The 15,332-nt window shown below is 40.5% G+C and overlaps 1 protein-coding gene across 2 annotated transcripts in view; it reads left to right on the top strand.

Annotated features, from left to right (window-relative positions):
• The window catches only part of WDR44 (WD repeat domain 44), a 24,662-nt gene extending 14,813 nt beyond the window's left edge, over positions 1–9,849 (top strand). For both annotated transcript variants that reach the window (XM_063421827.1, XM_063421828.1), the window contains 10 exons: positions 1,369–1,507; positions 1,603–1,667; positions 2,895–3,008; positions 3,760–3,882; positions 6,182–6,373; positions 6,536–6,637; positions 6,910–7,025; positions 7,466–7,593; positions 8,221–8,352; positions 8,778–9,849. In XM_063421827.1, the coding sequence (XP_063277897.1) occupies positions 1,369–1,507; positions 1,603–1,667; positions 2,895–3,008; positions 3,760–3,882; positions 6,182–6,373; positions 6,536–6,637; positions 6,910–7,025; positions 7,466–7,593; positions 8,221–8,352; positions 8,778–8,872 (1,206 nt within the window). In that variant the 3' untranslated portion in view covers positions 8,873–9,849. The remainder of the gene's footprint in view (positions 1–1,368; positions 1,508–1,602; positions 1,668–2,894; positions 3,009–3,759; positions 3,883–6,181; positions 6,374–6,535; positions 6,638–6,909; positions 7,026–7,465; positions 7,594–8,220; positions 8,353–8,777) is intronic.
• Positions 9,850–15,332: the final 5,483 nt, after the last annotated feature.

The raw sequence follows: 15,332 nt of genomic DNA on the forward strand, positions 1-15,332 counted from the left end.
TGACATTCAACTTCCCATTTTCATCTACTTGCTCACCTCCAAAAATGACTGTCAGTTTTAATCTCCATGAAAAACTTCGTTCTGGAAAATAATAGTCTGGCAAAAAATGAAAATTTGGCTGGTGTGACCAGATCTTCAGGGGGTAAAATCATGTAGATTCCCAAGCATCAGGGATTCTCCAGAGCTCTCCTTTGAAGAGTTATGTGGGTATTTGGTTTTTTTGGTTCCTGCAGTTACAGCTTTAGGCTGAAATAGCTCTTTTCCATGACCAGAACTAAGCACAGAGCAGCAAGCTTGATGTGCTCAGCAGTAAATAAATTAATCTATTAGATATATGAACACAAGTATTGTACAGAAATACAGAAAGTAGATTGTGGAGGCATAAGTCGGGAGAGGTTACTAGAGTATGTGGATCAAAATTATAATGTGGGGAGAAACCAGGATAGGATATTTGCAGAGATACCTGTGGAAAATCAGGTGAAAAACTACCTATTTATCACCATTTGAAATGTGCACAATTCCCTATGGAGTCTGGAATACATTCCAGTATTCCTGATTTCCCAAACTTCTGCTGACAGCAGCTGTCTGACATTTGAAGCAATTCCTCGTCTCCAAGTGTTGGGATGAGAATAATGACATACGGCAGTCAATGACCAGAGATTCCAAGTTTGTCATCCACAATTGAACTTTCCATTCCTGCTGGTAATCTGTGTTATTTTCCATCATGCCAGTATTTGAATTCTTAAACCTAGGAAATTCCTCCAAATTGGTGAAGCTTGGTGGAGTCAAATGCCTAGTAGCTCTTTATTCAGTAGCAGGAGGAAATGGGATACTGCTTGTGTGGTTAAGTTTTATTGACTAGTAACTCTTTGGACTTTGCAATGGAGAAAGAATTGTTCTCGTCAGAGGCTTTGCAAAACCCTCGTGCCAATTATGAATATAACAAATATATGTAGTATCTGTTTTGGTTGCCAGTTGGTGTAACCAATCACAGTTTCTACTTCAATAAAAGCATGCAAACCTCAGAGGCTGGTACAAGTACTTGTGGGTTCTACAAAACAAACAGGAGGTTCTGAGTCCTTCAGATAACTGTACCAGTCTTATGTGGAATTCTGTGGTAGTGCTGACCTCCTTAACTCCTCTCTTGCAGTCATCTGCCCTGTGGGCTTTTTCTTTCAAACTGTTTTTGCGTGTGTTGCACAATTCACCAGTCTTAACAATTACTTATCAGTGTTTTGATCTACAGTTTATTTTACTTGTGGTATCTTGTGTATGTCTAAAATCTTGTCAGTTGACGTTGTAGCAATCTTTTTGGTATGCAGAAAAGCACTTTTTGTGACTTAAACAATCATCTCCTTATTTTGACAGGGTGCTGTTTGGACAATGAAATTTTCTCACTGTGGTCGATTACTGGCATCTGCAGGGCAGGACAATGTAGTAAGGATATGGGTTTTAAAGAATGCCTTTGACTATTTCAATAACATGCGCATGAAGTACAACACAGAAGGTATCTCTCTATGCATGGCTAGAGCTCTGGAACAGCAGAAATTCTGGGTATTTGGGAACTTGATGCTGACCATGGTGTTTCTGTCTGTGTTCCAGGCCGTGTCTCCCCTTCTCCCTCTCAAGAGAGCCTGAATTCTTCCAAGTCTGATACCGATGCAGGGGTAGGTACACAAGGTATTGGGAGGGGAAGAGATGGTCTGGTTTGTAATCCCAGATCTTCATTATTGCTTTATCCAAACACACATTAAGGAGTTCTTGGCTCGTGTCTTTTTGTCAAACTGTCATATCAATAGATGTCTTCAATCAAATACGTTAATCCCTTGTACAAGGGGTGCAAGCAAGAAAGCCCATCATTGAATTTAAAGCATTACAAAATCTGCATAGCTGTGCTGTGGCATCCTGCCAGAGGAGGTTGCTGAGTGAATTGCTAAGGAGAAAAACCCTACATCATTGAATTTCCTGTCTTAGTGTTTTATCTCTGACCATCACTTGTGGTTAACGTCTGACTTGTTTTTTCCGAGGAAGGCCAGAGTGAGCAATGGAATTCTCAGAAGCATAATGATGCCTGACACATTTAAATTTTTCACATCTGTGTAGAAAAAAATGGAACAAGACTGAAGAAAAGTATTCAGACACTTACTTGTGGAGTTTCCAGATACTATAGTAAACCTTGCCATTAACATTAATGTATTTGAGGTGGTTTTTTTTTTCTATTTTTGGCTTGGTAGTGTAAGAAACAGGTGACAAAATCAGGGTTTAAGTGAGGATCTTGGCAGTAGTGTTATTTAGTGTGTGTTGTTTTGGCAGAGGAGGAAGCAGGGAGGCCAGCAATCATTCTTTAACTCATGTAAGTGAGCAGGCTAAGCCACACACACTAGAGATGTTGTTTTGAGTGTTTGGGTTTTTTGGGTTTGGGTTTTTTTTTTCCTGGAGAGTTTTTGTATAGGAACTTCTATGGCTTTATAAAATTATTATTTTCACCTGTTAATTCTGAACTGGTCTCTTACTAGGAGGTTGTCATTCATGATATGCATTAGAAACTTGGAAACCTGAGCTCACAGTTTATATTCTGAAGTGGACTGGAATTTTTAAGGTTGATATACGTTGTTCCAAGAGCTTATCTTCAGTTGTTTGCCTAAATTCCCATCAAACTGATCCCACTGAATAAGAGCTGAAAAATGGAAAATTTTGAACTTGTTCATTTTGCAGTTTCAGGATGGTGTTTCACAGCTTATTGTACTTGACATTTACTTTGGTTGTTTATTAGTGCAATATTGTTTATTTTAAACAGGAAGAGTTGTTCAAATTGTTATTTTCCTTATATTTTTTTAAGCAGTAAGTGCCTCATTGCTAATATTTGGTAATATTTCTATACATTTCTCTGGTAGATTTGCAGCGGAGTTGATGAAGACCCAGATGATAAAAATGCCCCATTTCGTCAGCGACCATTTTGCAAATACAAGGGCCACACAGCAGATCTTCTTGATCTTTCCTGGTCTAAGGTAGGGCAGCTTAATACAGCTTCTGTGTTTGTCTTGTTTTCTGTTGTCAGTTGTCACCAGAACCATACATTCACAATATGAAATGATCCTTGAAGTCAAGAGTTTAGGCAGCATTTATTCTAGTTAAAATAGTTGGAACAAAATGAGCAACCTTCTCGTGCTTGTCTAATTAAGAGTGGTCTTAAAAAAGTCCAAACAAGCCAATAACAATTACAGTTGTGTACTCAATAATGAAAGTAAATTATTTAGAGTGGGAGGATTTTCCATTGGAGCTGTGGGGTTTCTGTTTTATGGTGTTACTGCTTTTCTTGTCTTCAGTATACTTTGCTTTGTGTGCAAAGTGTACACATTCTGAAGTTGCCGAATACATACATCTGTTTTAAAATTAGAGAATTACTCTGTTTTACATCAGACATAATTCTCCACATGGGAATGCAGTTGTACTTTTAGGAACACAGTCTGGTTGAAGCATCTCAGGCATCTCTGAAGTTTGTTATGCCATTTCTTCTCTGAATACTTTAATTACATTCCAAGTATTAATTTCCACTGACATTCTTCCAGAAAATTTTCTGTAACCGGGTGTCGGTGTATAGCTCTTAAGGAAAGCACCAATCACTAAGGGTAATTTGGATGAACCTTTTTATCTGAAAAGCTGAAATGTTGAATTTTATGGCAGCATAGAAGTTGGTAAGGCTTTACCAATCAAATTACTCCTGTATTTCCAGTTACTTTTGTGTCTCTTGTTTCACAGAATTACTTCTTGCTTTCTTCTTCTATGGATAAAACTGTCAGATTATGGCATATATCAAGAAGAGAATGTCTTTGCTGTTTCCAGCATATAGACTTTGTCACTGCTATAGCTTTCCATCCAAGGGTAAGTGTAACTGCCCCTTTACTTCTAGAGAAGTAGAATTTAAAATTATAACATTCCACTCCCTTTTCTCTTTAATTAAAAAAATAAAATGATTGAATAATAGAGTTTGTGCACCTCAAAAATGTGCCTCCTGGATAATATTCCAGAACTTACTATTCATCTTCACCGAACTTCATTGGACTGTCCATGGGGTTTAACTATTTGTGTACAGATGAAGTGGAGAGTGAGTAACTGTCTGTTGGCTGTACCATCACAGCTGGTATAGTGTAGAGTAACTTTGTGAAAAATGAGAATTTCCAGTGAGAGATATTGTGATTAAATACTTGTGGGGAAAAAATCATAATGAGTTTGAACAGATGCTCCAGAGACCACAGAATCTTGGAGAATTTTTAAAACTTGACAGAATATAACCTACTACAGCCTGATCAGACCTTTGGAACTGTCCTTGCTACAAACAGGAGAGGTGAATCAGAGATCTCCAGAGATTACTTTCAACTTATTTTTTGTAATTTTTAAAAAAATACTGTAATCAAGCTTCCTAATGTTAATAAAACTGAAGTGGAAGAACAGTGTTTGTCAGTGTTCCCTAAACATACAGAATTAGTAGATATATGGGAAACTGTGAAAGGAGCTTTCAGCTGCTGGCAAGGTGAGTGTAGGGAGAGTAGAAACTACCTGTGCTAACAGTGAGTAATTTTCTAGCCTGAGGTGTAACTGCATGTGTATAATCCTGTAAAAAACTGTAAGAATTTGAATTCTATTTGCCACAAATTTCTTAAACATTATGATCACCTCATCTGAGGACTCTTTTTTGGGAAATTCTGTAGAGGAGTGTCATGGGTTGGCACTGGCCCGATGTTAATGCACCCATGAATATATGTTTTTTCGCTAACAACTCCTGTGGGATGTGATCAGGAACAGAGCAGAGCAGGCTTAAATCTTGAAAACAAAAAAAAACTCACCAAAACTTTATTAATTACATAAGAACAGGGACAGAAATACTCTTAAACACACACAGAGACAGAAATAAAAACTTCTTAGAACATTTCTTCTCCCAGTTTTTACCTCCCTACTCATCACTTTTCACAGACCAACCTTTGGGTTTTAGATCAAACAATCACTACTCAAAAAAACTAATCTTCAATTCAGCAAGGGAGAGAGGAGTCTCTCTCGCACCACAAACTGTTCTTCAGAAAACAGGGGTCCACCCCTTATGTGTTCCCATGTCACCCGTGGCACCGCCCGGAGAAGTCTGCCAGGGTGACTCTCTCTTTTTCCTATGTCCAGCGCTCTCACTGCTGTCTCATAGGCCAAAACTACATACAGGGCTTTTTAAGGATGCTGCATGCTGAGCTCTCCCCTTTTCACCCAGGGGCCAGGGTTCCAGGAGCAGGTCTGCCCTGAGGGCAGAGGGCACCACCTCACCCTCCCCCTCTTTTCTCTGCTCGCTCCACTCTTCAAGTGCCAGTCACTGTAGCAAAAACAAGGGCAGCTGCATCTACCCAAAAATGCAGTTTATGTTCAAAAGAGACTTAAGTTCAGTCCATGGCTGGCATTATGCAAGAAAAGTCCAGCTCCAAGGCTACTCCTCTCATTCTTCCATCGGGTTCCTTCTAATCATGCTTTATCATCTCGGTCCCAGGCCGCTTCCCTCTCTCCGAAACCACCAGTCATGAGAATCAATGTCTAAGAAAAGTTTCTTTCTGCCAAGCAAGGGTTAACAGTTTTTTCTCGGCAGGGTGCAGGCTCAGGCACTCCCAGGCTCCGCAAACCCCCAGGTGGCTCGGCACCTTCTCCCGGAGTTTGGGGGGGAGGAGGGGGGTGAGAACACACAGAAGGCACTTCCACAGTTTTCCACCCCTCCATCCTGGACGGGGCAGCTCAGTTCCAGTCCTGTCCATTCTCTTCTCCCCCCGGGCCCCAGCTTACTTTAGTTCTACCGCGTGGTTGTCCTGAGCCTGGCCACGTGGCTTCCCCCTCCCCCACTCAGCCCAGAGCTGAGCAGGGGAGAGGAGATGCTTCCACTGCTGAAACCGGAACCCAAAAAGAGACCGAACCCCCCAGACTCCTGCTTTTAACTCTTTGTGTCCTCAGAGGCGTGTCCAAACCTCTGAGTGACCAACCCAGGTGCCAGCAGAAAAGCTGATTACTGATTGGACTGCCCACATCCCCCTGGAAAAATTCACCTCCCCCCCAACCACGACAAGGAGCTGTTTGGAAATGGTGTGGGAAAAGTTTTGAGGAAGGCAGAGACCTACTTGTAGCACAAGCAGAGATTAAACCTTGTGTGTGTTCTCAGGACGACAGGTACTTTTTGAGTGGTTCATTGGATGGAAAACTCCGACTCTGGAACATTCCTGACAAAAAAGTGGCATTATGGAATGAGGTAGATGGGCAGACAAAATTGATTACAGCTGCCAACTTCTGTCAGAATGGCAAATACGCAGTCATAGGCACCTACGATGGAAGATGCATCTTTTATGATACAGAGGTAAAAAAACTTTGAGACTGTGGATTTTTTTATCTTAATTAACAAACAGATTTAGAAGTCATGGTTATTTAAATACCAAGAAACAAACGTATTTGAGCTTGAAGCAAACTAACATTTTTACACAATTGTTTCAAATTGGGACACGTTTTGATATCTTTTCAGCACTTGAAGTATCACACACAAATACATGTGCGTTCTACCAGAGGGCGAAATAGAGTTGGAAGAAAAATTACTGGCATTGAACCTTTGCCAGGAGAAAATAAGGTACTGTCTTTCAGTGCAGCTTTGGCCCAGTACTGAATTCTGATACTTATATCTAATGCTTAGTAGGTTTGTGCCAAATCTTTTGACACTGCTAAAATGAGGCTTAGTCTTTGCTGATTTAGGCTAATACAATACTCAGTAGTGGCAAAATAAGATATATATTCTTTTAATGACATTATGCTCTGATTAATGTGCAAAAATGATTACAGTTGAAAAATTTGCTACAGATGACTAATTGTTTCCATTCCTAAATTTATTTCTTTTTTTTCTAGATACTAGTGACTTCAAATGATTCCAGAATCAGGTTGTATGACCTAAGAGATCTGTCTCTATCTATGAAGTACAAAGGATATGTCAACAGCAGCAGCCAAATCAAAGCCAGCTTTAGGTAAGACAATATTGTAACAATTGAGTTGTTGGATTTGGGAAATGCTGCGGCTGAAGTACAGAGGGTTTTGTTTAAACAATCTACATTGGCATGAAACTGAGCCTCTGAAATGTCACTTGGCATGGAATACAAAGGTAAAAAAGGCTGTGCTCAAGAGTGATGAGCTGGGAGCTCCTGTGGATGAGTGAATGCAGTTGCATCGTGTGGACAGTGTGATGTGTGTCCATTACTGTTGCTGTGAGTGCAGGAACTGAGGTTGGAAAGGAGCTTGGGAGATCATCTGGCTCAGCCCCCTTGCTCCAGATAAATTTCCCAGATTAAATCATCTCTACTTACTGGGGTGTAGCCCCATTAGTGTCAGAGTTTAGAGATGCAGAGCTACTGTAATGCGTGCTTGAACAGCTAAGAAAAGTAATGTTTTTCCTTTTTTGGATTTTTAGCCATGACTTTACCTATATTGTAAGTGGTTCAGAAGATAAGTATGTGTACATTTGGAGTACATACCATGACCTGAGCAAGTTTACATCTGTAAGAAGAGACCGAAATGACTTTTGGGAAGGTATTAAAGGTAAAAACCAGCTTTTGATCTTTGTTTTATCAAAACTCATATGATTTGAAAATTGATATATTTTATTTGCTATGCATTTAGTGTGAACAAATTCTTAGCAGAATGCATGGTAATTGGTGGCCTGTCAGGTATCCTTGTTCACAGCAGACTCTCTTTGGGATGGCAAGAGACAGAGTTTAAAGTTGGGCCAGCTTCAGTAAGAGATTTGGAATTAATGTAATGTTTTGCTGGCTGATTGTAGAAATCAAAGTAATTATCAACCCATAATCCTTTATGGAAAAGCAACTTTGAGAACAAATGCAAGGTTTTTTTCTTAGTATAGCAGGCTAAAACCAAAAACAAGTGGGGGAAAAAGTAGCTCTTAATCTGCTCCACAGTTTTTGGGAAATGTGGGCCATGTTTGTATCAAATGTGTTTTGGAGCTCTTGCCAGTTAGTTTGGGGCACTTACAGCATCTTCTGAAATCTAAGATTATAGAACAATGAAAGTTGTTCCTTGAATTCTGAGTTTACCTGATGCCACTAGCACTGAGATTCTTGTATATTTACTAGAATTTATGCCTGCTTTTTTTGTGAAATCAACAAATTCTTGACACAAGGTAATCAAAATCGGGTTGTCTTTCTGAAGCACACAATGCAGTTGTCACCTCTGCGATCTTTGCTCCAAATCCTGGTTTGATGGTGTCACTAGAAACTTCTGAAAAGCAAGAAGCTGAAACTAAGGGAGAAGATTGTGAGATATCAGACACCATACCCTCTGGTAGGTGTTTAAGATGAACTCTGCCTGGAAAAATATTATGAATACTTTCAGTCTGGGTGGGTGTTTCTTGAGAAGAAAAGTCCTTACAGTCGCATGGGTATATATTCCATTTTAGCATTCCACCTTGAACATTTTGGCAGCTGTTGCATTATTAAAAGCAAACAATGTGAGATGAGGAGTACAGTTGCCATCCTAAGTACTTTAGGATTATTCTTTTTGCATTGGAGGTGTTAGGAGGTAGAGCTGCGTCAACTGTTAATAAAAAGGTTTCTTTCCTAGAAATGCAGATGTTTCTTAAAGGATTGGCTAGAAATGAGGAATACGGTAAAGAAAGTAGGGTATCACAGTGATGTCATATATTTTAATGCAAACGTGATTTTTTGGGGTTTTTTTATGAACTAACAGTTATTCTCTTTTCTGTTAAGGAGCTCTGAAGACAGATCACACAGAAGTGCTTTTATCAGCTGATTTTACCGGAGCAATTAAAGTCTTCATTAACAAAAAGAAACATGTATCTTAGTTGATTTGCAACTGATAGCATAAAGCTATGGTACTGTGGGATTAAAATTCCATAAATAATGCAGGCAAAAGCAAAGTATCTAATATAATAATGTTACAGGCTGATTTATTTTTAAATCTTTATTTTAAAGCTACTCAAATAATGGATCCTTGGTGCATTGTGCCTATTAACACCTGGGCTTGTAGGATAGAAAGGAATGTTTAAGAATAATCCTGCCAAACATTAGACTCTAAACTTTCTACAAACACTTGTTTTGCAATGTCATTGTGAACCTGCACAGGTTTCTGCACAAAACCGTGTTTGCACGTGTGTGTGCCTTTTGGATATATGCACGAATTGGAACCTGTATCAAAAGCATTTTAGTGGTGCTTGTGGCCACTAGATGTCAGGACCTGGGGTGGGAAGGGAAGGCTGGAAAAATGCTGAAAAATGTAGTCTGATCTTTGCACAAAATTCCATTTGAGAAAGATCTTGAATTTGTAGTAGCTAATATTCAGAATTTTAAGTTATGCAAGTTTTTGATGGGTCAGCAACCATGTATAAATGTTTTTTATAAATTTCTCAACTTCAGGACGTGAAAATTTTTTGTTGTCTTTTAATTGTTGTGGACTTTAGATTCCTTTCTTATATATAATTTTTTGCACACTGGAGCACAATACTTGTGTAAAGAATTCTCTCATTCCATGTTCACAGGCACCAGGATATATTCACCTTCCAGATAAAATTAAGCTGCATTAGGAAGTTCTTATATTTTACAACTATGTAAAATAAAATGTTTACATTTTTTAAGCATTGTAGCTTAAAGTTTTAAGTTCTTCTTGTTTGTTTAGTGCCACTGAATTTTGAAAGTCTTTGTATATATTCATATAAAACACCTATGAAGTAACATTCTGGGCATCATAACCCATGAAATGTTATTGATGGTAAAATGTTTCAGATTACAAATGTATCATTAAACTTGGTCATACACTTGGAAATTGTTGCTTCTTTTCCATTTTGATTTGTTAATTTTCTCTTTGTCTAAAGACTTTTGACCTGTTTCTGAGATCATTGATTGTGCGAGCACTTGTTACTTTTTGAGTCCTACTTTTCCTGATCTTGTCACACCTTTCTTTCTGAAAGAATGGGGAATGGAGTGCTGCAACTGGATATTAAGCAGAATTAAGAGTAATTATACGATAGTTTGGCACGAGGAGGACATTTCAAAAGTGTGCACAGAATGTTCTCCTTCCCATTAGTGGAAGAAAGAAGACATGGAAAGGCAGGAAGTGAGTCTCACTTGTCTTTTAATTCTTTTCTACTCAGGTGAATTTGGCTATGACTTTGTATAGAATTGTCTTGGACGAGAGAGGCAGTTGCAAGGGGTTTATCATCAGTCAAAATAGATACAAGAATGGTACATACATTTTACAAAATTAGCTTCAGTTAACACAGTTGGGTGAGTTTGACTCAGAGTTGAAAATACCTGCATGGATGAAACAAGCTAAACTCTCTCCAGGTTCTTTTGTTACTCTGAGCTCCACTGAACTGACAGAAGTGAGGAGGTGGTACAAGAAGACATTTGGTTTGTGACTCCAAAAAGCAGTTTCTGTAATATATGCAATATCTGTGTAATTTGACTGAGATTTCTGTGAGTTGTTCCCAGGCACTTCTAGGGTATGTTATAGATGTTTTACATATTTATTGACTAATACAAGTTAAGAAGCTGCTTTATACAGTACAAATGCCATCACTTAGCTTATAGGTACTTTAATTCCAGACTCTTGGCACATTGTGGCCTTCCTGTCTGAAACTAAAAGTCCAGACTGGAGGAAGAGGCATATGGGTTTAGCTCTTAGCTTTTGGGGTTTTGGATATGCTTTTTTGTGTGTGTGCTGCTCTTCTGTTCCTGCTTTTCCCATATTATAATTAAAATAGTAAGTGCAAAAGTTAGGGATGAGTAATAGGAGAAGGGAGCTGTTATTAGCTGCTAAGAAATACACAGAAGAGGATGGGTCAAACCTAGTTTTGAATGACTGAAGAACTGACTGCTGTCAACATGCAGTGTTGGAGGTATATTTGGGGCTAAGTGGATTTTGGGAGGGATTCCTGCAGCATGAATGGCCTGCATTTTGGTAGTTGTTATGCATGTTTCATGCAAAGTCTCCTCTGTAACCTCTTAATGATTGAATAGTTTTGGTTTTTTTTTTCAATGTGACTACTTTGGAGACAAAAGTTTAACTGTTAGTTTTGCATATTAACTGCCAGAAACTCTATTAAGATGTTACATTTGGACCTGTTAAATACTCAGATGATCTTTAGAAAAGGGTTATTGTTTACATTATCTAGGCAGTTAACAAAGCTGATCATGAGGAAGGTTGACTTCCATTTATCTTGATATTTAGCTTTTCAACACTCACAGTTCTAGTGTTCCCCTGCATTGATCTAATATTCTCAATGCTTTTTCCCACCTGAAATGTTCTGCTCATTTTTGATGGTTCAGAAATAAGTGCCTCTTACCCTCTCCTTCCAAAAGTTGTGTCAGTTGAATGCTGTTCCAGTCTGAGTGGTGCTGTGTCCTGTCTGATCTTGGCCACTGCTGGGTCTGGAGGCTTCTCTAGTACCTTACGTGCTGCATTCTGCTTTTGTCCACAGGCTTCACATTTTTCTCCTTGCAGGCAAATGTCAGTTTCTCTGCTGAGCCTCTTGGGTTCAGTCAAGTGCCTTCACTGTCTGTATGTCAGAGAGTGCCTTGGCACTGCAGTGATGTTCCTGACTGGAGCACAAGCATGGCATGGGTGGAGATCTGTTGAAATACAACACTTCCCTGTGTGCACGAGGGTTCCTCTCTCTGGAGTGCTTTTTCCAGGAGGCTACTTAACAACTTCTGTTAAAGAACAAAAGGTTGATATTCATGTCATCAAAATTCTGCTTACAGAAAGTGATTGAGAATTCCCAGTAGGCAAAGTGAGGAATTGCCATTGCAGAGGAACCTTGGAGCAGGAAATGTGAATTAACCCAGTCACTTCCCAAGAATCAATAAAATGAGCTGATTGGAGTGTCACAGATCTTCAGCACCTCATTTCTGCTGTAGCTGGCTCCTGGCAGCTGTTTCTGGCAGTGAGTGGCTGTGGGTGGAAACAAAGCTGTGTCCCTGCTACCTTTGTCTGTTTCAGAGCTGGGCACCAAGCCCAGTGCACGTACAGAGGGACAAAAACAACAGATTGAGTAGCTGATTTATGCTAAAATCTGATTTCTAGATGCTGCACAAGTCACGTTTTCTGAACTTAAAAAGGAGAGGGGTGTCTTTGTTTCTTTTGGTTGGTGAGATTAATTTGGGGTTTTTTTTCTAACTGAAAGCAATGCTGAAATACAACTGGCGTGATGCTAACACAGTTAAATATAACAGCATTAGCTATAGGCATGGCAGAATCAATTCATCAGTCATGGAAGGTCACTGCCTTTTTTTTGCCTGTCATTAGCAATTTGCTGAACACATGTTGGAAAATGGCCACTCTTCAAATGAGCAAAGTGAACCTGTGAGTGTAAGGAATGCTAAGCTGTTACCTTTGGAGGCAAACTTACCTGCTGCTTCTGGCTGGAATATCAGCAATTCAATTTTTTTTGTGTTTTGTCAGTGTCTGTTTTTAACGTGTTTTCTCTAGTTCCATATATGATACTTTGTTTGTTTGAGAACTGCTTATTAGCACATTACTTCATTTTGTGAAAGTGGTAACAAACTGGAAGGCTGTAGGAAGCTCATGGTTGGTTCTGAGGATGTGCTGCTGGAGTCATGAATCCATGTTCTTTATGCTGATGTCTGTAGCTGCTACTTTTGCTTTCCTAGTATTTTGCTAATAGTATTGGTCTCCTGCTAATATGCAGTGGAGGCTTTTCAGTTCACATGGTTAAGAACTGATATGTGCTTTAGTGATGGTGCTTCAGGCTTTGGTGTGGAATTCTGCTCAGACTATAATGCTCAGTAAATGGAGCACAAAAAATGAGTGAAGCCAAGTGCTATGTACAGAACAGCACACAAAAGGCCATTCAGAAAGGAGCACAACTACTTGTTTAAGCCTGTGGGTAAATTTGTCTTTAACTGCAGTAAGTGATGAGCACATGTTTAGAGCTGTGCCAGAAAGTTTGTTCTTTCCCTAACTGTAACTCCTTTGATTTTTGTAGGGTTCATGCATAAATTTAAACCTATCCTTTAGTACCCTCCTGAATAAAGGCTGGTATTATGGTGATTACCAGAACAGCTTGTTACAGAATCACACGTTGTTCAAGGTCCAGGGCGTCCTCTGGAGCTCTAGTCCTGTGCCCTCTGCTCACTCAGGTCAGAGCAAGCTGCACAGGCCTTTTAGTATCTCCAGGGATGGACATTTTTCCTAGATAACCTGTCCCAATATATGACCAGCCTTACAGAAGGTGTGGCCTTTTTATCTTCCATTCTGCTTCCAATTACTTCCTCTGTTTGCATATCTAAATGTCCCCATGCCATTTTTGTCTTTTAAAACTTGCTGGACTTGCTTAGTTCAATTTGTGCCTAAGGTTTTTATGGAAGTAACTGCTCCTTCCTTTCACTGTCTGAAAACAGATAATTAAGAGCAGTAACAAAGTCACAACATTTGAAAGAGTGAGATGAATTCATCAGCCTGAGCAGTACTTGACTCTGCAGAGCCTACTGTGAAATAGATTTATTTGAGCAGTGGTGACCCCACCCCCCTTATACTGTTTTCCAGTTGGCCTCACATATCTATACAAGGAAACAAACATCAGGGAGTATTTTCTTCTGCCTTTTCACAGAGTTGTCATTAAAAATACTGGGCTGAGACCAGGCAGCAATGGCATTTTGACCTAAGCAGCTGTGAGTATCCACCTCTTAATTGCTGTACTCTCTGTCCAAGCTAGAGAGCTGCTCATGGGAGTTGTGTGAGATGTTAATAATCCTCTTGTGTGTGGCAGTTATTGTAAATCATCTTTAAAGCCTTCAAGCAGGAGAATATAAATAGAGGAGTGCTCATAAACTGGGTGTTGCTGTGTTACAGTAGAGCTCTACAGCTTAAACTGAACCCTGTGCTTTCCTTCCATCACTCCCGTCTGATCAGTTGTACCCCAGGATGCAAAAGAGAGGAGCAACAGCTCAGGGGAATCATCACTGCAGTTCTGGGCTCCCCAGTACTATGAGAGAGTCCAGCAAAGGGCTAGTCAGATTATGGAGCGCTTGGGGGAGCTGGGTCTGTTCACCCTGGAGCCGTCTCAGGGGGATCGTGCCCATGTGTAAAAATTTCTGACCAGGTAAACGCTGGAGAATTCCTGGTGGTATCCAGTGGAAGGAGAAGTGGCCATGGGCACAAATGAGATAGAGGAAATTCCTGTGTTCAAATAAACCTTTGAAAAGTGTTGGGTTGGGTTTTTTTCCTGTCAGAGTAGTAAAACACCAGAACAGAGTCAAGCATCTACTGTTTGAGGTGCTCCCAATTTACCAGAAATGGTTCTTATCCTTTCTCCCTGGGGTTAGGGATGGAGCCTGCAGGGGCAGTGAGGCATCCAAGGCAGTGCTGTCACTGTTGTGTGTGACCAGATTCGTGATGTGCTGATGCAAGCAGCAGCTCTACAGCTGCTGTCAGGGCTCTCCACCTGTATGGTGAGACCACTGCTGGCCCTTACCAACAACCACATCTTGACCTCTCTCCCTTCTGGTGTCTGGGTGTGCAGAATTCATGGAGTGAGGAGGTTTTACCTCTCCTCAGTTCTCTGTGGCAGAAGAAGAAAAGTTGCATTTGAAAAATGAAGAAGAGGGGATTTAGAGACATCTGGAATTGCTATTAATCTTATTTGCAGTTCTGTATCTGAAAACAGTTAATGCTGGGTGTTTCAGAAGCAGCATCTTGGTCAAATTTTCTTAAATCAGATATGTTGATGTTACCTGATTTTTCAAGAGGTAAGCCTTGGGAGAACTTTTTAATACAAAAATCTGGTGGCTGCTGGGTCAGTGTTTTCTCTTTAAGGCTGTGCTAAGGACAGCCTAGGACATCACATGGATGCACGACTACTCGTGGTGCCTCTTAGTGCTACTTCACTGGCCCTTTGTGCAAGGAGTTGTTTATCCAAGGTCCCTGCAAACCCTTGTGGGTGGATGCTGGTGGGAACTGCCAGGATTCACCTGCAGCTGCCGTGACTTTCATCCCCAGGAGCCAGAGGAGGTGAACAAGGAGTACAGCAGCCTTGGCACGAAGGGCACAGTGTGTGCCCTTGCAGCGATGAATGCTCGCTCAGTGCATTGCCTTCTGGGAAGGGCAGTGCTTGGATTTGGCATTCCTCCCGTCCCCAGGAGCTGTGCCCGAGCCATCCAGGATAGGTCAGCAGAGGGCAGCCCTTTAACGCCAGCACTTTGCAGCCTAAGGACCAGCCTTAGGAGCAGCCTCCCTTCGCTGGCCTGGAGAAGCCGACAAGTGGCTGCTCAGTGACAGTGCCATCG

Source organism: Prinia subflava, chromosome Z, assembly GCF_021018805.1.
Source record: "Prinia subflava isolate CZ2003 ecotype Zambia chromosome Z, Cam_Psub_1.2, whole genome shotgun sequence".
Taxonomy (NCBI): domain Eukaryota; kingdom Metazoa; phylum Chordata; class Aves; order Passeriformes; family Cisticolidae; genus Prinia; species Prinia subflava.